The 25,790-nt window shown below is 43.8% G+C and overlaps 1 protein-coding gene across 2 annotated transcripts in view; it reads right to left on the reverse strand.

Annotated features, from left to right (window-relative positions):
• Positions 1 to 595: 595 nt before the first annotated feature.
• The window catches only part of DDAH1 (dimethylarginine dimethylaminohydrolase 1), a 69,498-nt gene continuing 44,303 nt past the window's right edge, over positions 596 to 25,790 (reverse strand). The window contains exons 3-7 of one of the 2 annotated variants that reach the window (XM_014939353.1): positions 24,776 to 24,849; positions 24,082 to 24,201; positions 8,770 to 8,913; positions 8,173 to 8,336; positions 596 to 3,351 (exon numbers count right to left, since the gene is read on the reverse strand). In XM_014939353.1, coding sequence (XP_014794839.1) covers positions 8,220 to 8,336; positions 8,770 to 8,913; positions 24,082 to 24,201; positions 24,776 to 24,849 — 455 coding nt within the window. In that variant the 3' untranslated portion in view covers positions 596 to 3,351; positions 8,173 to 8,219. Of the gene's footprint in view, positions 3,352 to 3,779; positions 8,337 to 8,769; positions 8,914 to 24,081; positions 24,202 to 24,775; positions 24,850 to 25,790 lie in introns of those variants that run through there. The other variant, XM_014939352.1, reaches the window with a different exon arrangement.

Below are 25,790 nucleotides of genomic sequence, written 5' to 3' on the forward strand. Positions count from 1 at the left end.
GGGCCTGGCCCGCGGCGGGGAGCCGACCTCGGCAAGGGCTGGCTGCTTCTCCCTCTTCCTGCCGGCCGCAGGCAGCCACGAACCGCCGGGCCTGCTGGGCGCAGGGAGCGGCTCCTCTGACGGCTTAAACCCTGCCCTTCTCCGGAACCTCCACCAGACTGTGGCAGCCGTCTGCGTCTGCCGCTCGCAACGGCCTCCCGAGGGCCTTTTAACACCCACTCCCTTAAAACAGGTGTTTGGAAACGATGAGTCGGGGCGGGTGCCTCGGGCCTGCAGCTCCTGGGGTTATTAGCAACGCTGCACGGAAGGGCTGGGGTTTATCTACATGACAATGATGCGTTTTTAAGATAAACGATTGGTGATAGGAGGGCATGGGGATTTACAGCAGATCGTAGGGACTGACAGCGGTCTGAACCCACTGGTGTAAAGCTCCCAAGGCTGCTGCAGGTGCGAGAACAAGCCAGGCTGTACACCATGGAGCAGACAGTAGCTCCCCCTTCATCCCTCCGAAGGCCGGACAGCCCCGTGCCCCAGTCCCGGCCCTGCTCCTGTGCAGCAACAAACTCTTAAAGAAAAGACAGAAGACAAAACTTCATTCCTTGGTATTTTTTAAAGCTGTCAAAGATAAAACTCAGGCTATTGCTGCGGTCTCGAAAACTTCATTTCCAGCAGTTAAACATCAAAGTGTATAGAAATAGAAGCAATCAATACTGGGTTTTGCTGTCAGTAAGGCAAAAGTACCGGTTTTCCCATATTTTGCAAAGTCCTTTTGCTTGATACGCCTTGTTAATGCAATAGTACTTCAAATATTAACTGCAATGATGCCTATTTTACAGTGCTAGCATTCCCAGCTTTTCAATAAACCCATTGGTTAGCAAAGGTTCCGCCAGAATATTTGACAAATAAAGGACTAGTCACTGTTCTTACCTGGTGACAGGGCTCTTTTCTGTAGAGCTGGGTGTTAAAATCACAGCCAGTCCCCAGACTGGTTGCCAGAAAACACCCAACCATCTTTGCTCCCTGCCACTGCTGTGACGGTCCCTCCTGCCCCGTCAAAATTCCTAGACTCATCCTCACCATCCAGCCCTGCACACCTGATTGCTGGTAACATGGCAGCACACATCTGCTCACAACCCACATCCTTCTGTGGTGTTATTCCCACCCCAAGAAGCCTTTGTTTGCTGTAGTGCGATTGAATTTCTCAAAGCTGCCTGTGTATCTCTGGATTAAACACCTGAAATGCAAGGTGTTTGTCTCCCATTTCCCTGCTCAGAGGGCTGCAGGGCAGGCCATTTTTTTCAAGCCCAAGTTGCCTACATTGATCCTCCCTAATCTGTACTAAGCACCCAAATACACGGAAAGGTTTCAGATTCTCTGGTGCTTCCAGTGAGATGGAGCCAGGCGTCTTCCCAGCACCTGACTCCAATCCTTGTTCATTAAACCAAGTGCCTTCCAGCTCCTCCTCTTCAAGGTGAATTATACTGTAGACTTCGCTGGCTCTGTACAATGCCGCTGATAAAAATAGCTATCATGCATTCTGGATTTAGGGAACTTGTTAATAACCTTGCTCAGCGAGAGGCGCAGCACAAAGCCACGTGATGTCTGCAGGGTTAGGCTTCTGGATTCCTGAGCTATGTATGAGACAAACTGAAATGAATTAACTTTAGCAAGCCAGAAAAAGAGCATGTGGCTAGAGAATACAAGAATAGAATATATTTTAGCAGACTTAATGCTGATAAACCCTAACAGGATTTAATGGTCCAGGCAGCTGGAAGAAGACTACTCTCAGCAAGAAACTCGTTCCAGGAAGTTAACATCAAGTCAATATTAAGAAGCGAGCCTCAATGAAGAGTGAGTCAAGGGTTATTTCTTTCAAGGGAGCTGGGAAGATTTTGGACACTGCATTGATTTTATGAGTACGTACATATGTAATGTCCATCTAGAATACATTTCTAGAGTAAATTTCCATATAAATTTTGGAAACTGCTTACAACCCAGAGCTCTTCAAATCTTTCACAATATTGGTCCTAGAAAATGTTGCAACGTTGTCACAGTTTGTGAGGAGAGGTCAGTCGGCTTGTCAGGGCTGTGACTGGCTCCTGGTTTTCTTCCCCCTCTGCCCTCATTGATCAGCCCCTCCCCAGCAGCCTCTCCTTACTGCAGGGCAGGAGACTCTACCTGGGAGCTTCATGTGCTCCCATCCCAATTTGCCTCCTGGTCCTTATTCAAGAGTCTGGGTCCTGCCTCAGGACAATTGCTTTTTGGAGCTGGCAGGACCCCCCTGGCCCTTTTGAGAGCGGCAGGGCTCTACACCCACAATTCCCTAGGGAGGAGGAGAAAAGCTGCCAGGCAGAGAGAGTTTGGTTTAGTTACAGATCAAGATCAAGGGCTTTGCCCAAACTAAATGGATATCTGCAAGTTGCAACTACAAACCCCCAGCAATGAACCTACAGCTCATGAATTTTTGGGGGTGAGGTTGTTGAGAGATTCAGGATGCCCAGAGTTTATGATGCAGGAGACTGTGACTGATGCTTTTTTGGCAGGATGTACTTACGGCAGAGGGTGAATTCGTACATCCAAGTGCAGAAGTCTCTACTTGCTCAACTAATATTCTACAGCTAAATTTTTCAAAGAGCAGTCCTTTTGCTTTTGAAATTCTGTGAGGAACTTCTTTATGTGGCAAGTGGGAGCGGCTTGTATAGCTTTTGTTATTTTTAATTACTGCCATTTAAAACCAAATTCAAGTAAATTGGTACCGTCTCCTGTAGATATGGGTACACAAAGATGCATGTACATGCAATACTTTCTTATATTAATTACACCAAGCTAAACATATCCATATTAGACATAGCACTGATTTAAATATATTAGTATAAAAATCATACTTTTAATCAGTATAGTTAAATTAGTACAAAGGCTGTATTTAAATCAGCCCTGATGAAATTTTTCCTTGTCCCTGCTTCTCCAGCAATAAGAGTATTAGATTATGGTTTATTTAAAGTCCTATTACTAGCAAAGCCGTACGGTTTGGAAGTAATATAATTCTTTCGCTACAGTGCTGTTAATTTATGTTGGGTTTCTGAAGCTTTGGATTTCTGAGTCTTGGATTGCCACAAGGTGGCACTGAAAGCCCATGAGCACTTACACACATGGAGTAACTGCACTGTCTCCCGAGATCGTTAATCCTAGTATCAATACCTAATGATATTAGAGCACAAGGGTACAAGCAGAGATTAGCCCCACATGCACTATTTGTAGCACACGACAAGTAGTATTTACATATAAAACATGCGACCATCTGTCATGTTACCACAAAGCAATGTCAGAAATGTAGTCACCTCTCTTGACATCCTGGGGGAGAAAAGACACAAGAGCTATGTGAATAATTTAACCATAATGGTCATGCCACTAAACCTTTGTAGTTTCACCTTTTGTAACTTACAGTAAATACAGGAACTACAGAGAAAATACTATACCACAGTAACATCTGTTTAGTTATCTTGGACAATAATAAAATTTAGTCACAACCATTGTATCTAGAACACGCATACGATATCCTTCTTTATACATTATTCTTAAATGTAAAGTCTAAAATAATGATTTGTTTTTAAAGAGTCAAGATTTCTTTTAAAAGGCTTAAAGGTTTTAGCACTACTGTCTATAATTGGCTTTATTTCTAGGCATGTAACAAGCTTCCAAATTAAAAGATGGCATGAAACAGTATTAAATTAAATGCATTTGCTTTCAGTTTCAAAACAAAAGGCAAAAACTACACAGTGCACAGTACAACTGACACTTTATTCCTTCGTGATGGGGATATATAGTATTGAAACTGCAAGAGTCACAAAAAGTAAAATCAAAGTGCAAACCTCTATTAGAACATGTTATGGAATGTACTGGTATTTTTGGCACAAAAAGTGGGGAACTATATACCGCAACAAGATTTTAAATTTAATGAAATGTAACACTTGTGTGTTCAGTAGTCATATTTGTGCACTGCAGAACAATACAATGTAAACCAGTGACTAACACAATTCACATGCACCCCTATACAAGTTACATCATACGTCCAGTTAAAACTTTTCTGAAAATACATGTGAGGTCCAATGATACTTTGTTCACAATCACTTAACAAATACCATTCTTTAAGCAGTCTTATCTTTTCAGCTTCCTTATTGATAAAAGCAAAAATAGAGAATCTTAAATAGTAAATTATTTCCCCCAAATGGTTCCATGTGAATGTTGATGTTGAAATAATTTGGTTCCGACTTTACCGATATAAGGAGCTGAATAAAATCAAAAACTCGGGGTTTTTTTTCAATATTTCATCCCCAATTTGCTGTGAACAAACGGCATTCTGTGCACTGACTCTTTGTTTTTAAAACTGGACATAGTGTTGCCTATGAGCTCTGTACCTATCACATGGAAATCACCAAAAAATCAGAGCATAGCTTCATACAGTGGCAGCTATTTAGGATCCAAAAGGAGTATATTAGCATGGAAAAGACAAAAATGCAGAAATAGAAGAATTCAAGTTTATCTTATAAGGAACAGTACGCATTCACATTTTCACTGCAGAGCGAGACACTGTATTCACATTCCGGTGAAGAAAGAAACCCACATATCACAGCTCCCCCTAAACTCTCAGCAAAGATAACATCCGTGAAAGATCTATAATGCACATTGTAGCTCTTTCACTTGAACTGAATTAAACTGATTGCTCAAAGGAAAAAAACCCTTTTGATGAGTAATTCAATCCCCATTGCTGAGCTATTAACCTCAAGAACTTCTGCACTGGCCTGCTATGTCACACAGCCTGACAGTTGTTACCAAGTGTTTCATGTGGGCAGCTATTAGTGTTCAGTGTCTCGTCTCCTTTTTTGGTTTGGGATTTTATTATTTATATTAATCTAGGATGATGATTTATATCAGGCATCTGAGAAATGTTCTGGTGACAAGATGTACAGGATGCCCATTAGATGCATATGTATCACAGCAGAAATGTCCCCACAACTGAATTCTTCATTTGGGCAACAGAAAAAAAAATAGCAAACAGCAAGAATAAGAAGCATTTGGCGTAATTTTAGTTCTTAGTACCATACTGCAAATGCACAAAAGTGCTCTAAATATGTTTGCTTTATAATGCCAGAAGAAAGAATAACGCTAAAAGCGGAGAGGTCAGGGCAATCCACCAGCACAGGTAACTTCTGGCATCAGGCTAAGATGTAATTTAGAGCATCTATGTTAGGAGGCTTTGGTACCTACTGAGACCAACAGAGAGAGAGCAGGTGTGATTTAGAGCACCTGAATTCTGTGCCTGAAGTTAGACAGTTTGAATACAACTTGAAATCATCACCCGAGGGAATTCACGTCCCTCAGCTGCTCCCTTCCTCCTCCTGTATATCAAAATGCAGCCTTGAAGGCAAGGAAGCTACATGGTAGTAGGTGAAAGACCAACCTCTCTGTCAATGCAGATGTTTCTCAGCTCCGAGATCCTGACTCCCCTTCTCCCTCCCTTGCGGAGCCAGGGGAATTCATTGTCACCTATTCTATTGCTTTCAGGGACACAAGATACCAACACTGTCCACCACAGATGTTTCTCTTTTCTGCAGTAATCCTAAAGAAATGGAGTCACCCATGTCACTCTCTGGATCTATAGCTCCTGTTTACAGTCATCCTTCCAGCTCAAAAGAAGTCACTCAGAGCCAAAGTGAGCCCCTCAGTTTCTCCTCCCTCCTGGCACCTACTCAAGGAGAGAGTGAGTTTAAGATAGTCCACCGCGGGTTGGGATACTTTGGAGTGAACAGCAAAGGGGGAGGAGTACAGTAGGAGAACTGAGGCAACAGAAGGCAAAATCACTTGGGGTTAAAGGAGAAAAGCGCTCATCATGCCATAAACTAGAAACCAGAGTTTGAGGAAGGGAGAGACAGCGGAGAGGTGAGAGAGGGTGGAAGGAAAAAAGAAACCACAACAGAAAGTTTGAGAGATCAATTGAATAGAAATGCCACAGCCTAATGCTGTCCCGGTGTAGCTGGATGCTGAGGCTCCCTAGTGAGAGGAGGAAGAGGGACTGAAGGATGTGGACGGGGACCAGGCCCCAAGGAGGTGCATGGACAGTCGGGGGGATTCTGTTCCAGCTGTGTACAACAGCTCCGACGGCTGCACAGGTTTTTAACAGAGTACAGCTCGCCTCTAGAAGGTCACAATTAAATACTATAGGGCCACTTTTTTGGCACAAAAATCTTTGTTTAATGTCATGTCATTTTAAAATGCAAGATACTTTATCAGATATTTAAAAAAGCACCACGGGAAGGCAGAAAAAGAGATTCCCCCCTGCAATGTTTACATCCTTAGAGCCTGATCACCCACGTCAGGCTTAAATGATGGTGCATGGGAATGGAGGAGACGAGAGGCAAACATTAGGAGAACCCTCTGGGACAGCACAGAGTCATAAAAACAGCTCTTGCTGTTTGCCTGGCTCAAGACTTCCTTTGGGACATGCTGTCTTCTCACATACATCGTACTTGCTCGTCATTGCTCTCTCCCTCGTGATACCTGGTGTTGTCACCATGTATGGTGTGCCCACAAAGCCTTACATGTACAGTGGTAGCTGCCAGGAGGCTTCCTCCTCATTAGCCACGGAGGTGAAGTGAGAGATACGCTGAGGAGTACCTACGGATATGAGTACTTGCGTTTCCTCCCTTATGACTGCACCAAAAAGCATGCAGGTTTCCAAAGGACATCCCAGTGTGTGCTCAGTTAATAGCGTTTGTTTTCCTGAGGTCCCCCTGCTTCCTACTGTACCTTAGCAACACGCCACAAGTGGTTCAGGAAAGGTGGAGGAGATGTCTAGGAAGTTGATAAGATGTTCAGACTATTTGTCAGTCTCCGGAGAGTTCCCACTACTGCCTCTGTTTGGGAATTTCTTCATCCTTAGTTTACAAATGATTTACAAAGAAGCGTGTGAATACAATGGGGTATGCTTCACTATACTGTGGTCAAAAAAAGTATGACTCAGTGGGTAAACATGTTGTGGAATTTGCTGCAAAAATTATATTTGTTTTAACTGAATACCACAGTAAATATTCATGCAATTAAAAAAAAGTAAGATTGTTATTGTTCCAAGGAAAACTGCCCCAAGGGCAGATAAAGTACAAATGCCAATCTTTCAGGAAAAAATAGCTTCGCTTACTCATGAGCATAATCCAGGAATAACTGTCCTTCAACTCCTTCTATCACCCTTTTCTTTTGAATTTTGCTAGTTAAGTGGCCTCCAAAAGAAGAGAAAACAGAAAGAAGAGACACAAACAAATAAAAAATTAAACAAAGAGAATTAACCCACCCTCATATTTTAGATTATTTTTGTAGGTTTAACTTTTCCAAAAGCATCTCAGTCTTTCATTTTTGTGGTCAGGGTGCTCCCTGGGATTTGGTCTTTTTAAAAACTTCTCTCCCATTCTCACCAAATTGAAAGTCATGGCATTAGTAGCAAATTGGGACCTGAACTTGCAGGTTGTATCTTGTGTGGCTGCACTACTCTCTCTTTCTCTGTCATCCAAGTTTCCCAGGCAGACGTTGCCCTTGAATGCTCCCGTTGGAGGAAGCATTTTCCAAAGTTGCTGCCTGGTCTCTGAGGCTGATTCCAGCCCGGCAGCAGCAACGTGATATGGCCAAGACAGGGAGCACAGAGCATTGATTGCCCACTGTTCCAGGTGGTGCATGGAAAGCTTCCCTACCACACAAGATACCAAGTTCATGAGCCCATTGAGCTTTCTTCAGTCCCCCTGATACCTTGTATCACTGAAAGAAAAGGGGACCAAGGAAGGAAAAAAAGATGCAGAGCAAGGAAGCAAGAGAAAAAAGACAGGAACAGTATAAAGACAACAGAGGTGCTTGAAATGTTAAGAATTAGTTGGTTTTCATAAAGTTTTCACGCAGATATGTTAAAACACTAAAGCTAGGGGTTAGCCATATAATTGTCTTCTGCTAGCCCATGGGACTAACATACTTCAGAGTTATGTGCCCCCCAAACCGTACATCCACCTTAAATACCATCTGCAAGGACATAATAAAAATACACAAAGCAAAAAATTTGTAAACAAGGGTTAGTAGCACAGTGGTACAGTAGATTGTCAATAAAAACAATAAAAGTGTGGATACAGATTCGTCTACCTTGTGTGTAACATTATTGCCAGGTACAAGGGAGGGACTCTGTAAACTCATAATTCTGAATGTTTGTTAATAAGCACAGAGCAACAGGTGAGTGCCCCGTCTACTTTCTCCAGTTCTGTGTTGGCTATTGGGATCAGCATGTGGTCCTTCAGTTTTTCAAATACCTGTTTAGGAAAGAAAACGGAACAGAAATCGTTACATTCTACGTCTCTATTTTCCCTTCTCTCTAAGTGAATGAACAGAAATGGATTTATCAGCGGGTGCTAAGCCGGCTCGTCACTTGTAGTCAACACTAACTAACATTTCCAGTGTACACGGCCTTCTGGCTGTGGGATTCACAGGTATCTACACTGCAGGGAGGGGAACTGTCGCTACCTCCGGCTATGCAGACGAAGCACCAGAGGCATAAGAGAGAAAGTAATTAAATCAGTAGTGCAGATGAGGACAGAGCCCAGGCCTCCTACCCTTCACCATCTGGTATTTCCAGGATGGGACACCAGAGCCCATTCTGGGGAGCACTCAGTTTCAATTCCCAGGAACATCCCGGCGAGGCCAGGACGCCGGGGGTCTCCCGGGCTCCCTCAGCACGGCTCTCACCTTGGCGCTCTCCGGGTACTCCTCCGGGGCTCGGTGCAGCAGGACGTGGCCTTTGCTGGGAATGTTTAAGTAGATGCAGTTGGCTGCAGCATCGTCGGGCACCGTCAGCTTGTCGTAGCGGTGGTCGCTCATCTGTTGCATGGTCTGCCAGGAGACATAAAGGGCAGCTATTGAGACCAAACACATTAGCAGCCCCAAGCAAGTGGGAGAACAGAGCCTTCAAAAAAATAGCTAATTGTGACTGCCAAAGTCAGCCAAGGGCCAATTTTGCTATGCAGCAAGTAAGGAGATCACTTTTCATCTACGCTCTTCAAGGAAGAATCTGCTAACCCTAACTGAAATGAGCAGTGGAAAACCTTTGTGAAACAGTTCCTGCAAGCAGCAGGATTAAGCAGGGCACTCAGTAAGCATCCTCCGTGAGGTCTTTTCTTTAAGGAACGTGCATTGAGTATGCAAAACTCCTGCTCACATTGATGGAAACTATAGGTGCTCAGTACCTTCCAAAAAAAGCAGCCATCACTCAATATTTATAAAACAAGTGTGAATTAACATAAACAGGACAGGAACAGTTCCCAGCCTGGATATCAGCCCGATCTTAATTCTTTTCAAGGACCTCCTTTCTGCTTTCCAAGCAGTTACTCTTTCACTAAGCACCTGTGCTGGGGAGTGAGAAGGCATGTCTGCGCTAATCCTCGTTCCCAAGGGGACAACACAATAATCTCCTCAGAACAGTAGAGCTGGTGGGTTTCCGAGGTTTGGTTTATAAATATAGGGCTCATACACAAATTTGGATCCTGGCTGGAATTTCAGAGACAGAGACTGTCAGCACACGAGAAGCCTGAGATCCTGTGTTTTGGATCAAACTCAACTTTTTAATAAAGATGGGAAAAGCCTGGAGACAAGACGCCTGACTCCCCATTGTACTGTTCCAGCTTTACATCAGCTTCAGCCTGACAGAGACCTAAAATAACACAGAACTGAACAAAGCTCAAAGTCAAAAACTTCAGTCCTCCTGAAAGCCTAAGCAAATTCAAGTGTTTCAATTCCTCGCCTAGCCCCGCTATGTTCCCACATGCATTGCAAAGATGCAAACAGAAAGGGTTCTTTTCCACTTAAAGATACTCACACTAATATCTTAAAAATAAACTGATACTCTCATAACAACATTTTTCAACTAAATTCCCTTCTCGGGGAAAGCCCACAGATTTACATCACATGGCAGAAAGCAGACTTTGATTTTAGGCACAGTTAAACTAATTTTTAAATTATTTGGAAATTCATTTGACTACTCAGTCACTAAAAAACATTACATGGAACTAAATTATAAGGACAATCTACATCATATTAGGAAGCAACAAAGCAACTCCCGCTTGCACACACCTACAGTAATTCCTTTATAGGTCTGGATACATTTTTCATGTTGTAGCCTGAGTCATCCACATCCCGCTGAACATGAAACTCATAAGGAAGAATGCCTTGCATTCTTGAGGAAGTGTTATCAGATTGTCATTTCTTGTTCCTTCTGAAATTACAAAACTTTCCTGAGTTCCCAAGGTTACATCTACCTCCATAAAAGGTTAATGTGTTTTTTCTGGGGAAAAGTCCTTGCACCTTTACTTCACCAGATATATTTTTATTACGGTGCTTACCGTAGTTGACTTTCCTAATTATAGTTTTGTTTCTGTGATGTTGCCAAGATGTATTTTATTATGCTTTCCTTGATGCTGCAGACATCGAGCAGCAGGTGACATGCTTGCACCCAGTGCAACTCTTCTCCCTAGTAACCACAGCCAGCAGACTTGTCCTCTACCTGCAGCTTCTCTTTTCTTCCCTACATAATCTTTTTAAACCCAGATTAAGGAAACATATTTATTAAACCTGCACTGAAATACACATATCTATAGAGGAAAAGCCACCACGCCTGGTTTTTGCGCAGCTCCCAGACAATTGTGCTTTCTCCAGGCCTTGTTGGAAACAGAATCCTCACATTGTAGGTTTTCTGTAGGAACAGCTCATCCATCAGAAATACATTCTGAATCACTGTGAAACATTTCCATATGAAATTATGAATTAATTCTTAAGCAGAAGGGTACGGACACATCTCCCGTTTATTTGCTTCCATAAAATGCTGGAGTGAGAACAGAGTGGCAAGCAGAAATGAAGGAGGAGTGAGGGGGCTCTGGCTGTGCCTCAGGAACCAGCTTCGGGGAGCCTGGGGGATGATGGCGAGGGCACATTAGGAGGATTGTTTTCAAGATTAAAAATCATAGAAATGGTGGCTGAATTAATTCAGGTACATAGGGAAGTGAGATGAATCCACACAGGAGTTTGAGTACACAGCTGCAAGAGTGGGAACGAGATCTCAGCTAGCTCCAACACCACCGCAATAAAGCATTTATTAGTAACTGGAGGTTTGACAATACAAGATTACTCTCTTCCTCTTTTCTTAAGATAAGAAGGAAATCATATTTGCAAGCTTTCATCGCTGGTACAACTATGCCTGCATGTTGAAATAAAATTTCAAAAACCACTTTCTTGAGAGAGCGCCCAGGCAATAACATCCCAAACCTGCCTCGCGGGGGAACTCTGGATGCAGCAGAAAAGCACCGATACGACACAATCAAGTTATTTTAAATGCCTGTGGGGTTCTCCATATTTGTATTATGTAAAGTCATTGAGCACATGTGCCTGGCCAGATAGGACTCCAAGGCAGAGAAAGAGATAAAAGCAAGGTCCTTTGATTGTATTTTCTATCAGATAGACCCCAGAAATACATATTTTTGGGGGAAATGACAAGTTTACAAAGACTATAGCACTTGCACAATGCTTTTGTGGAGGGCTGGCTTTCTGCCCACGAACGCTGTACGACCAGCTACGTTAAGAGCCAGGCATTTCCCGCATGCCTAGTTTTTCTGGGAATTTTCTTCAGCCTGAAAAGGGTAATTTTCATTGCACATTCTCTCAGCCCTTAGTCATGCTTTCCTTATGTTGAAGTCATTCGCATAGCCTAAAATGCCTTTTCTATAGTTTTTTACAGTGTGTCCTCAGACAACTGAGGTAATGGATAAGCTAAATAATCCTAAATATGAAGCAGCATTATGCATGAAGGAAAAATGTGCATGCGTTTAGGGCCTATTATCACTGACAGAGTTAAGATGACTGCATGCTCTTTTAAAACAGGCCAAGCCTCGTTGCAAATTTCCCCCCTCCATGAGAGATCATCCCCCGTCTGAGCTCGGCTGCCATCCGGGACAGCAACCAAACCCACCACACCTGCAAACGTGCCTTTGTATCTCCAACACCCCACAAGCAAAACCAAACACACAGTGAATCTTCCTCTTGCTAACACGGCAATGAATGCTGCACTTAAAAATGCCTGTGGCATGTTGATAAAGCAGCAGAAGCAGAAATTTTCAGGCTCTGATTTTTGTTTTTTATTAGCCCCTGCTCCCTTAGCACCCAACATTTAAAAGAAAAAAAATCAAACCACAAGCCCAGGTCAAATGAGCGTAACCCCACAACCACAGGATCATTCCCTCACCAGATTTCAGCCACCCTTTCCCAAATCCTTCAAGTCACAGAATTCTTAAAATAAAACTATTCACTTAAAACTATTTCAGATATGTTTTCTACCCCATCTCTTTTTCTCCTTTCCAAGCACATTAAAGTTTCACTTGTTTTACGCTGATGCTTAAATAACATTTGGCCTGGGGTATAGAGCAAATTGGGGTATTTTAATCCAAGACACTGAAAGTTGTGAGAAAAGAAGCTACATCAAGATTTTGCCTGCAATGATGAAAATGAAGTGGTTTTGTAGTGCAGGGCACCCAACACAGATGAGAAGAATAACTCAGGAACGTGGAGCCACATCCCCCCAGCCTGGCTGGCCGTTTGGAAGGACACTGTGCTTCTCTTCTGCTTGGAGGAAGGACCACTTGTCTGGGAACACCACCAGGCTTATGCCTTTACACACTTAAGGCAAAAGATGAGGAGAGGCACCTGGTCGGGACACTGCCATTTGGAGGGAGGACTGAGAGAGAAAGGTAAATTATTGCTTGCTACCTGGAAAACACTGCTGGTTATCAAACCTGCCATTTTTAAATGCCTGCAGAACCCGGAAGAGCTTCTTTTTTAGTGCTGCATGATGGGGGTCCCCACTCCTACATGAGAGGTGACAATATCCCACTTCTGGATCCTAAGACAATTACTGAAACAGACCAAGATTTGGTGAGCAGTTCCCGGGAACCTCAACTCACAGCTGTCATACAGAGTGACACCACCTACAGCACTGCCCCAGGAGTCTGTCCAGTTGGCTTTTGAACCTGTAGCAAGGTAGCTTCAGAGTCCAGACACATACTGTGTGAGGAACCATGCATTTTCCTTCCTTTTTTGAACTTGCCCCTTGCCTTCAGAGCTCCCCTGGTTCTTGCACTGGAAGAGACAATGAACAATTGATCCCTGGTCGCCTTTCCACATCATTCCTGATTTTATAGGCACTGATCAATCCACCTTAGTTGTTTCTGTTTCAGTTTATAGTCGTTGTTTGCTTAGTTTGTCTCCTTAGGCAAGGTGTTCCAGGTATCCATCCATCCTTATTGCACTTCCCTGAATCTTTCCAGTTCTACTCTATCTTTTTTGGAATGAAGGATTGAGCATACAAAGTGCACACAACAGTCAACATGCAGATGCACCACAACTTTAATCAGTGGCATAATTATGTTCTTCATTTGATTTTCAGCTGAGCTGGCAATTCCAACAAGCCCAGGATCTCATTTCTGTGGTGATGATCAGTCAGAGCATATTATTTTGTATGTGACGTTCACACTGTCATTCTCCCTGTCCCTGCTGCACATCACTTTACACTTATCTACACTGAATTTCATTAACAACAATTTGTTGTTTTATTGCCCTATCTCTGCCTGTTAGGTTGTTCCTCACTTCTTCATATTTGGAGAAACAACTGGCACTGAAAATTAAAAGCAACAGCCTTAGGGTTCAACGCAAGAAAGCACAGGACAGAGTGGGGCTGGAGAGCTATGCCCGAGGGCAGGGACTCAGCCTGCCATACAAACAACGCTACTACTCAACAGCTTCTCAGAGTTTCCTTGAAATGCAGCAGTGCCAACAGTGACCATGAATTGCTGGGCAGGCCGACCAGAGGGGACAGAAGAGCAGAGCTGGAAAAGCCAGCGATCTTGCTTAAATGTCAAGATCTATCAGGAGTGTCATCCCAGAAAGGCAGACAGGCGGGCGAGATAACAGTGGGGTAGACACAGTAGAAAGGGGACAAGAGAGCCACTTTGAGCAGCATAAATCACAGTAGAATGATCTAAGGCTTCTTGTCAGACATCGAAAAGTCTTCTAGAGATAGACCCTACGGATGCAAATGCAGGAACCCACAAATGCAACAGAAAAACTGCACTCTAGAGCTATTAGAAATGAGCGATGCCCCAGTCTGCCATGGTCAATACGTGAAATTTCTTAGCCCATACACAGCCAGAGCGTTACTTCAATTTCCACCTACCACCCATGTTCTCAGCAGCTGGGCTTTGGGCTCTTCCTCCCTGCTGCACCCTCTCAGTCATGTTTTCCAGAAGGCAGAGTTCTTTAAGCAACCTCTCCCACCCTGCTCCTCGGCTTTTCCTGGCGCAGGACACCTTCTGCGGCACCGCAGATGTGATGGGCACCCCATGCTGCTCACACCTCTGCTGCTCTGCCCCTCTGAACCACCCGGTGCCACGGCCACCCTGTCACCTGTTGGCCAGCTCGGCCCAAGGACTGATGCAAAGGGAAACCACGACCTGAGCAGGGGAAAAGGAAGCAGCTTACGTTTCTTGTTGTCAAGAAGGCAAGAGGACGAACATCCTGCCTTTTGGAACAGGAACACAGCGAGAGAATAGTCAAAGAAAAAAAAAAGAAAGCAGCAAAGGAATAGAAACATGAGTCCCCATTTACACAAGTCAAATGACATCGTCTCAATCAGCCTCTGACCCAGCTTCTGTGGACAACAGCCTTACTGGTGACAACAAATATGTATTGAAAGGAACACTTCTGCTGCCCTTTACAAAAACAAATATTAACTGACTAATATAACATTCTCTATTCTATACATATATACTTCTGAGTCTGTATCTTCCAAAAGACTAGAGTCTCCTGCATATATGCAAACTGAACAGCAGTGACACTCAGTTAAGCATAGTATGCTTATTACCACATCTAACTTTAATTTAAAGAAAAACACAACTAGTTGCCTTTTTAAAGTAGCGGGTCATCTGGTACTCAGTACTTCTGTCCTCTGAGAGGCTGTACAACAATAATTCATATAGTAATGGAAAATCAGGAGCTGAAAGTATGCAATCTCATAGGATCTGACCTGGAGCAAGCAAATATGAGCTAAAGGAAAAGTGCACAGAATTTTATAAATTGACTAATCATCCTATCTATAAAGTTGAGAGCTGCAAAGTCTCATCTTTTTTTTTTTAAGTTATTTTTAGGGGCAAGCTGTCAATTGTTCTCTAGATTTCACTAACTTTTCTTTGTTGCTGCATTACAGAAGTCAGCATTCATCTGCGCTTTCTGCTAATTCCCTACCTGATGTCATCCTCTTTGGGTTATTAATATTAGTAATCATTTCCACAGCAACCCATTGTGATATCGTAAATAGAGGATTATGACTTCATGCAGGGAATAAGCAGAGGCACAAATGATGAATTCTTAAGGAAGAAGAGATAATGTTTTCAGGCAAACTTGTGCACTACTAGAAAAGTCGGACCCTATACAGACAATAAGAAGAGCAGATTTGGATGAGCTGTTTCACGCTGCCCAGGGACACAGGCTGCTTTCTAAGAACACTGGATATATGAAGTTTTCCCTTAGCTGCTCATTCCGGAGGTGCTTCTGTGGCAGAGCTGGAAAACCCTCAGCTTTTATGCAGGCAAGGGTTCTCTCATGCAGGGAAAGGCAAGTGTAGGGTGCTGCACCTGGGGAGAAATAACCTCATGCACCAGTACAGGTTGGGGGCTGACCTGCTGGAGAGCAGCTCTGAGGAGAAAGACCAGGGAGTCCTGGTGGACAATAGGATGACCATGAGCCACCAGTGTGCCCTTGTGGCCAAGAGGGCCAATGGCATCCTGGGGTGCATCAGGAAGAGTGTGACCAGCAGGTCGTGGGAGGTCATCCTGCCTCTTTACTCTGCCCTGGGGAGGCCCCATCTGGAGTACTGTGTCCAGTTCTGAGCTCCCAAGTTCAAGAAGGACAGGGAACTGCTGGAGGGCTACAGATAATTAGGGGCCTGGAGCATCTCTCTTATGAGGAGAGGCTGAGGGACTTGGGTTTTTTTAGTCTAGAGAAGAGACGGCTGAGGGGGGATCTGATCAATGCTTATAAATACTTACAGGGAGGGTGTCAAGAGGATGGGGCCAGTCTTTTTTCAGTGGTGCCCAGGGATAGGACAAGAGGAAATGGGCACAAACTTGAATATAAGAAGTTGACCTAACCATGAGGAGGAACTTCTTTACTTTGAGGTGGCAGAGCACTGGAATAGGCTGCCCAGGGGGGTGGTGGAGTCTTCTTCTCTGGAGACATTCAAAACCTGCCTGGATGCCATCCTGTGCAACCTGCTCTTGGTGGACCTGCTTTGGCAGGGGGTTTGCATTAGAGGATCTCCAAAGGTCCCTTCTAACCCCATACCATTCTGTGATTCTGTGAAACAGTACGCAACTTTTTAAAGCTGGCACACTGCAGAAACTTCAGTTATACAAGACAAAATAAGAACAAAAGGCATTTAATCACCGGAATGGGGGCAACTGCCAATGGCTAGAACAACTCCTTGTGCTCAAGTCTTTAAAAGCACTGCTCTGACCATAGCTTTGGATACAGACCAAGGGCCTAGTTGCCCCAAAGAGACTCCTTTCTATTTTATTCTTAAGATGTGGTTTTGATAAGCCTCTCTTGACCTCTGTCAAAATAGCATACAGAACTGCACTTGCAATAGCATCCTTCAGGGACTAATTTAGGGGATGAATGAGGAGCTCCACTCCCAACAGAAGATACTGAATGGGAGAGTCAAGAACAAGGGAGAGCAATCATGTCCAAACTTTTATTGAAAGCAGGAAAAGAAAGTTATTTGCTGAAGTCTTGGTATTGCACTATTGTACATATTCCAATACACTTCTGACCATAATGAAATCCCATCGACTAATGAAATTGGAGCCCAGGATGCCAAGGACAAGCTCAGAAGTGCGGATGTCACCACCGCTGCAGGTCCTGCTGAGGCAGGTCTGTGCAGGAGACATGAGAGCTTACAAGCTCAGCTGTGTTATGTGCTCTGCCTTGCACCTCTCCTAGTAATGCCACTCAGACCTGACATCTGCCATGGCCATGCTGCCTTTGTAATTAGCATCTGTTCCTTTGTAACAATCAGGTTAAATCCCAGATGTTTCACGTGAAACTGGAAAGTACTCCATTATTCCAGATCTCAGCGGGCATACCTCAGATACAGTGTCCACAGGGATTAAGCTCAGCCATAAGAAGGGCTGAGGGAGCTAGGGTTGTTCAGCCTGGAGAAGGGAAGGCTCTGGGGGACCTTATTACGGCCTTTCAGTACTTAAAGGGAGCTTCTGAGAAAGATGGGGACAAAACTTTTGGCAGGACCTGTAGTGATAGGACAAGGGGTAATGGCTTTAAATCAAAAGAGGGTAGATTTAGACTAGGTAACAGGAAGACATTTTTTGCAATGAGGGTTGTGAAACACTGCAACAGGTTGCCCAGAGAAGCCCCAGCCCTGAAAACATTCAAGGTCAGGGGGGACAGGGCTCTGAAGATCCTGATCTCGTTGCAGATGTCCCTGCTCATGGCAGGGGGGGCTGGACTAGATGACCTTTAAAGGTCCCTTCCAACCCACACCATTCTATGATTCTATATGGTGGTATAAGTGCTCTCTACATTGCAGCCCTGGGCACTATGATGGGTTTCTCACCTTCCTTCTAAGTCCTCTGCTCCCTTTTAAGATCTGTCACCAACCAGGCACCCAGCATTATCCTGGAGCAGTGGGGTCAGATGGGGCCTTCTCTACCAGTCCCATGGGGACATCCTGGGGATAGTCCTGACTTCAGAACCTACCCAAAGGACAACCCTAATTTCCCAATGGGTGAGAGAACAACATCATTAGCAGGCACTTGCTACAAATATAAAACTGCTTGCAAAGGAATAGTTGAGATTGCCAAAGATGGGAACATGTGTAACCCTCAGATCCTTTGGGATTGCTACCGAGTTATCTAAAGGGTAACAGCGAATGGTTTGACCATAAACAAAGCTGCTTAAATCAAATGGTGTTCACCATCATCTGCTGCTGTCCTGGTCCTTGCTCATCACAGAAAGCAGAGGGAATTTTTGCTCTACCAATGAACACGAACAGCCAAGGCCAGAAACATGGCTTTTCAGGATTTAGTATAGAGTGAAAGTACAGAAAGGAGCATGTAACAGATGCAGTGTCACAGTTCCTATTGTCATCTTGCCTAGTGTTTGCCTTTGCTGCTAGAACCTGAACTGCATTATGTCCCGGGCCGGGTCCTGCCCATCTGCTGCCCCAGCAAGACCCCAGGGCTGTATCCCTTGTTGTGGAAAAAGCAGCGCAGGGCGTTTGCCTGCAGGGCTGCCCCGTCACCTCCCCACAGCGGGGCCAGCACCCTCACAGCCTGAGTTCATCCTCATGCACGGTCACAGTAAAGGTCAGCGACTCCACCAGTGCAGGATCACAGCCCAAAGGTGACACGTTTGAAGGAAATCCTGGCTTCACTGAGGGAACATAAATAATAATCCCAGGCTTTACCGGCTCAACTGCCATGGCCAATGTTCAACTATGGAGTTACGTGTATGGAATTATGAACAGCTTTAACTACAAGGAGGAATAAAACGCATGCCGAAAACAGCAGAGTGAAGTTAGAGTTTCAGATGTGAGAGCCACTACAGGCCCCAGTAGTTCCTGCAGTTAATTTGTCTCTCTTTCACCCAGTTTCCTCAAGTGCCACTTTTCAGCTGCAGTCCAAATATTCTATACTTGCCAGAGCCTGAAGAGGATTTCATGGTTAAAATGTCATTTCTGATTTATTATCTGCTTCTAGCATCTACAACCCTAAGCTCTGTGCGCTCGTTTCCCAGCTCGCTGCAGCGCTTTGCATTACACACACAGTGCTGAACCCAGGGCCAACTGCACTCTGCCATATGCGAGCACCAGATGCAACTCCTTTTTCTGCTTTGCATTATCCTGGAGCAGTGGGGTCAGATGGGGCCTTCTCTACCAGTCCCATGGGGACATCCTGGGGATAGTCCTGACTTCAGAACCTACCCAAAGGACAACCCTAATTTCCCAATGGGTGAGAGAACAACATCATTAGCAGGCACTTGCTACAAATATAAAACTGCTTGCAAAGGAATAGTTGAGATTGCCAAAGATGGGAACATGTGTAACCCTCAGATCCTTTGGGATTGCTACCGAGTTATCTAAAGGGTAACAGCGAATGGTTTGACCATAAACAAAGCTGCTTAAATCAAATGGTGTTCACCATCATCTGCTGCTGTCCTGGTCCTTGCTCATCACAGAAAGCAGAGGGAATTTTTGCTCTACCAATGAACACGAACAGCCAAGGCCAGAAACATGGCTTTTCAGGATTTAGTATAGAGTGAAAGTACAGAAAGGAGCATGTAACAGATGCAGTGTCACAGTTCCTATTGTCATCTTGCCTAGTGTTTGCCTTTGCTGCTAGAACCTGAACTGCATTATGTCCCGGGCCGGGTCCTGCCCATCTGCTGCCCCAGCAAGACCCCAGGGCTGTATCCCTTGTTGTGGAAAAAGCAGCGCAGGGCGTTTGCCCGCAGGGCTGCCCCGTCACCTCCCCACAGCGGGGCCAGCACCCTCACAGCCTGAGTTCATCCTCATGCACGGTCACAGTAAAGGTCAGCGACTCCACCAGTGCAGGATCACAGCCCAAAGGTGACACGTTTGAAGGAAATCCTGGCTTCACTGAGGGAACATAAATAATAATCCCAGGCTTTACCGGCTCAACTGCCATGGCCAATGTTCAACTATGGAGTTACGTGTATGGAATTATGAACAGCTTTAACTACAAGGAGGAATAAAACGCATGCCGAAAACAGCAGAGTGAAGTTAGAGTTTCAGATGTGAGAGCCACTACAGGCCCCAGTAGTTCCTGCAGTTAATTTGTCTCTCTTTCACCCAGTTTCCTCAAGTGCCACTTTTCAGCTGCAGTCCAAATATTCTATACTTGCCAGAGCCTGAAGAGGATTTCATGGTTAAAATGTCATTTCTGATTTATTATCTGCTTCTAGCATCTACAACCCTAAGCTCTGTGCGCTCGTTTCCCAGCTCGCTGCAGCGCTTTGCATTACACACACAGTGCTGAACCCAGGGCCAACTGCACTCTGCCATATGCGAGCACCAGATGCAACTCCTTTTTCTGCTTTACAAGCATTGTAAGGATACAGGAGTTGCACCAGTAAGAACAATCAAGAAATATTTTTCTTTCGAACAAGATTGTTAGTAGGAAGATAAATCCTCTTTTAAATATACATTGCTAGCATAGCATGACAGAGCAGTTCACTTGTTGCCTAACAAGACACGCTACAGAGTGGAAACAACCCGACTACCAGAGATAGTTAAAGATGGCTTAATCATCTTGCTTGTACGATTGCATTTCCAGAGCAGACATGAAAAACAGCAACAACAAAGGAGAGGTTTAAAATAACAGGCTATCACAATGAAGGAGTGGCATGCTGGGCTGTGCCAGGCAAATGACTGAGCAGAGGCCCAGGGGACCGTTCTGCCACACAGATTGCGATGGGTAACGAGAGGAGCAGCTGACAGCACTGCTAGAGCTCAGTTGATCTGGTGTAATCAGAAAGCAGCTTTTAATTCAGTGCCTCATAGAGATCCTATTGCAATTGCATTTCCACAAGACTGCAAGAGCTGATTACCAACTGATTTTTTTTTTCTTTGGAGGCAAATGAACAAATACAAAGAAATCACTAAGGTCAAAAAGCAAGAATTCAAACATTAGAGAAAGCTAGTGATAAGCAGCACTGCCAACTCCGTCATTTCCCAGACAGATGCTTTATCTATTTGTTTTCCAATAATTTCTCTGAAGAGATTTAGACTCCTGGAGAAACAGCTAGAGGTTCCCCAGGATGAGAGTGAAGATGGATCCAATACACTGAGCGAGAAACACACTCTGGGTAACTTCATATTTTGCTCTGACTGTGTCATGGTTGCCTGAGGTAACCTGTCAGCTCGCTGGGAGGGTGAGAAGGCAACGTGCTGCGGCACAAAACTGCTGCTCCTGGCCAGAGTCCCTAACCTCAGCTGGCAGGGTGCGAGCAAACACGACCGTCACGCACATGTAAATATACTGTGAAATCTCCAGCACAGAGAAATACACAGAAAACTGACATAGTTGATTTATTTTTAAAAGGTATCCACCAACAATCAAAGAGTGCTAGATTATCTTGATAATTACCATTTTCTTTTAAAAATGTATCTGCTTTTTACTGTACCTGGATTAATGCTGGTGTTTACTTGACATCTAATTACCAGCAACATTTAGTCAGCTTATCCAAAAAATATTTTTGGCTACAATAGCTAAATTGATGCACTGCAACATGATTAGCCGAGCTGTGCAAAAGGCTTTAATCAAACTGATGAGTTCTCAGATTAGTCCTGGCTCAAGTTCAAATTGTAGCTCTGAGCAACCAGTATTGTACTTGACTTTTGTTCATGTTTATAAACACTCTATACAAGTGTAGGGCTGTCTGCATATCTGCAAACTTCATCAGGCTGCTGCTCACGATGCATTTCGAGTTTGAGCCTGAATATATGGGATAGTGTTTATTTCACAGGGAAAGATGCAGGCCATTTTCCATCCCCAACTAAATCAATCTCACAGCATCAGAACATCAGAACTTTGCAACCAAAACCCAGTTTCCCAGGGGAGAAGACATGGGTGACAAGCTGGAATGTGTTCCCAGAGCTTCACATAGTGATTTCTAATAAGAAAGTAACTTCGACAGCTTGCTCAAATGAATGAGCAAACTTAAAGCCACTCCAAACTATGTGGGAAGCCAAGGGACTGTCCTCTTGTTTAAGAGCTCCTCTAAGCTCACACAGAGCAATCAGGCTGCTCTCCTATTCCCTTAATGGCTGCCAGGCTGCAAGTCTAAGCCAGCCAAAACTGCACTTTCCTGGCCTCCATAATTCAACCCATGTCCAGCAGGGGAGATTCTGAGATTTGAAATGTTGGTTTTATCTTAGCTGGGGACTGAGACATTTTAAATCTTGAACTGTCACAAGATAAGAAAAAGGAAAAAAAAAAACCAAACCACACTAACTCTCTGCTGAGCTCTGATAGTAAAAATGATGCTGCTGGGAAATGATAAATCCTAGGATTATGCCCATGAGGAAAATTTATAAATCTGAAAAGCAAATGTGCAATGAAATACTGCAGCATGGCAGTAAGGACAAGAAGTCTCTCGGGTGTCCATCTCACAAATACTTCAGGATGTTTTAAAGTAATAAATATCACTAGCTTACTAAAGCCGAGGAGGTGTACAAGATGTGCAGGATGGGTTCCTAAGCTCTTTGGAGGCCAGGGATGTTGATTTCAGAGTTACATACTATTTCTGTCATAAATGTTCTGCCTGGCACAAATTCAGATCAGCAGCCTTGGGCACTGATAGCAGAACTGTTCTTTAAAATGATGCATGCTTTAGAATCAGGGCAAGAGATACAAGTTGGGTTGCGTAAGTTGCATTTAAACTGAGAAGATTTCAGAGAGCTTTCTCACTAGTTAAGCAGAGCTATTCTCCATCCCTTCTCATTTACGTAAGGGACACACAGGTGGCTTCCTCCATGCCTTAGTAATCATATTTCATCAAGGAGGCTTCTGCAAAACCAAAGAGCAAAGCCTGCACTTAGGTTCTTATTTATTGTCACAAGAATCAGTATAATCACCAGCTGAAAACCTGGGACCTGCTGCCATCACTGAAAAGTAGACTTTGGTTTTACCTTGGAGGTGAGTTCTGATAAAAATGTGTAAAACACTTAGCTGTAATGCTTTCAGACATGCTCTGGATCACCTGTGTCTCAAACCAAACCCTGCAGGATGGTAGATCCTAATTTATCAAGAGGGATAAACTGCCTCAAGCTTCACTTCAGGTATAGTCTCAGTTGCACTTTGCAGTTTTGGTGTTTCTGCTGCAAAGCGTCAGTGCCTGCAGCTGTGCTACCGTGCACCAGCAGAGATGCTGATCTCCTGGGTGAGCTGTCTCCTTGCCTATGTGTGTAGTGATATTCATGGCCTCAGGTGTCCCTGTGCCTACAGCTCCGAGAAAGCTTAATTTGGTAGATTTGCTCTGAACATACCCAGCAGGCAGGAAAGCTACTGAGCCCGGTGTAAACCACAGGAGCAATTAATATTTCCCATTGAGGATGATGGTGGTAGCACAGCGTTGAGCTGCTACACAACAGCTTACTGGTTCACAGGTCTGCCAGTGAAGACAGACCCCGATTCACAAGGCCTCTTAGCCTGAGGGTTCAAACCCATACCTCCCACTTTAAACGATGATGTTCAGAGACTCAAAGTATCAGCAAGGCTGGGGTGAGACTGCTCTCACTCCTTTCTGCTGTTATAAGACACTCATGGGACTAGAGAGTAAAAAGCGTGACCAGGAAGGAACTTGACTTTGCAGCCAGGTGATGGAGGAAGAAGGGATGGGAGTCCTGGACTCTGGTCCCTGCAGCTGGAGTTACTTATCGATCTTATCCAGAAATTCTACACCACAAAATGTGTACACAGGTCATTTTTGCAACAGGGATTAGACCCCTCTCCTTCCTCCTTCATGTCAAAACTTTTACTTCCCCTCTGGCAATTTTAAAAGTCACATTTCCTCATGGCAATATCTGAAGTAAACATCTCCTACTGCTCTGATGATATCTCTTTTCTCCCTCCTGTCACCCAAATTACCACCTTTCTAGTCAACAAAGCTGTAAGTAATAACCTCCATACTCCATTTTAACCTGTATAATCCATTTATTTCCTGAAAATAGCTAAAGTTAAATTAACATCACTGTTCTCTTGCCTGATATAAACATTCTTTATGGTTTGCACATACAGGGGATCCTGAGATGTTCCGATTTCCTCTTTCATTGATCTATATCTATTCTAAAATTCCAGCATCCTTGAGCAGAGATTAAAAACAAAAAGCCCAAATTTGTTGTTTAGAAAATTTTCTCATTTGCTTTACCTTGAGGGCTTTCTGTGCAGCTTCACTTGATCCAATAGCAATCAAGTTTGGTCCAGCCATGCTGCAAAAGCTCTTCAGATGCAAAGAATCATGAACAGGGACTGTGGAGACAGCATAATCCTGTATGGGAGCAAAGAATGATAGCTATAAATATTTTTAAATTGTCCTAGTTCCATAATTATATTGAGACATTCCATAATTAATTTTACTCTCTGCAAATTAACAATAGCAACATATCCCAGGGTACAGTGTCAACTGTTTAAGTATGACATACCCCTCTGGACCAGCTTGTCTTGTCTGGTGCACTGGAATAAAACCCCGAACATGTTTCAAATATTACTACTGTTCAAATATTACTATTGTGCTGCAACTGTAAAGAAATACATTAAAATGTGAAATTAAACAGTACGCACATAAAAACTCTCCAGGGACCAACATTAAGAACATTTTGCCGATACATGAGAACATTAAGAACATGAGTGTTGAAATGCTCTCAAATAGTAACAGCCTCCCACTATCCAAGTTGCTTTTGTGCAGCAATCTCACATTTCAGATCCAACTTCAGCTTCTGTCACTTTACAGGATGCTCAAGCCTTTGCACTTGAGTACAACAAACGTCTTGGCCAGAATAATTTTTAAATTGGTTCAGTGGATGATAGTTTATATTTCCTGTGGTATGAATGAATCTACAAACCTTAAATGTGTCAGCCAGAATTTCTGCACCACGTTGATTTGTCCGCCTGGAAAGACCCACAAAAAATTCTCTTCCTGGAATGAAAAATTGAAGGGCAAAACAATTACAGCTTTTTTGTTTTTTCAGCCATCCAAAAAAATCACCACAGCAGTTACTTCATCAGAACATACATGTTTTAAAAACAGGACAGCTTTATAGACATTCTGAAGCAATCTTTCATAGGTATCATTTTCTTTCTTTTCTCAAGTTGAATAGTAAAACTGAAAATTCAGCTTAGAAGAATGCAACCTGCAATTGTGAGCTGATAATTTAAAGCAATTATCTTCTTCCAGAAGACACATTTCACCAGAAACATAAATAGCTTCCTCTTCTAAAGCTCTGCAATGGTCATTGAGTCAGGAAAGAGAACAGCTGGGCTGGATTAGTACAGCACTGATTGACCATTTCCCCCTCCCTCTGAGATTTCCTCTGGCCTGGAAGGCAGCTCTGCAGCCACCGGCATCCTCCAGCTCCAGAGGAAATCACTGCTGGATCTGCACTGCATTAGAAAGGCCTCCCTTCCCGGTCTGCCTCTTCTGAGACCCTTCTTTCCCCTTGGTGAGCTAAGGCAAGCAGCCAGGCTACTGTGATGCTGATCAAAATAAACAGGCTCATTCAGCACAGGCAGGGAGCAAGCGTGTGCGCAGCCGATGTGAGAAAATGCCTAATGGGTTTAATGACATAAAAAACACAGTCAGTATCTTCATCTTTGAAGTCAACCATGCATGTAAGTTGTCTAGCACATGACATCTGGCAGGCAACTCCACCACTTTCCCCATAAACTAAAAATGCATTTTTTACATTTGATTCATTGAACTAGTGACAATTGTCTGCATCAAGCTTTTAAACGAGTCTGGTGAACGTAGCTGCTTGTAATAAGAAATATAAAACAACTGCGGGCAGCTGACTACTGAAAGCATTTTTCTTATTGGCACTTTACAAGCTAAAATAAAATTTGTATGCACAGTGCAGGTCT

Source organism: Calidris pugnax, unplaced genomic scaffold (assembly GCF_001431845.1).
Source record: "Calidris pugnax isolate Ruff unplaced genomic scaffold, ASM143184v1 scaffold18, whole genome shotgun sequence".
NCBI classification, from domain to species: Eukaryota; Metazoa; Chordata; class Aves; order Charadriiformes; family Scolopacidae; genus Calidris; species Calidris pugnax.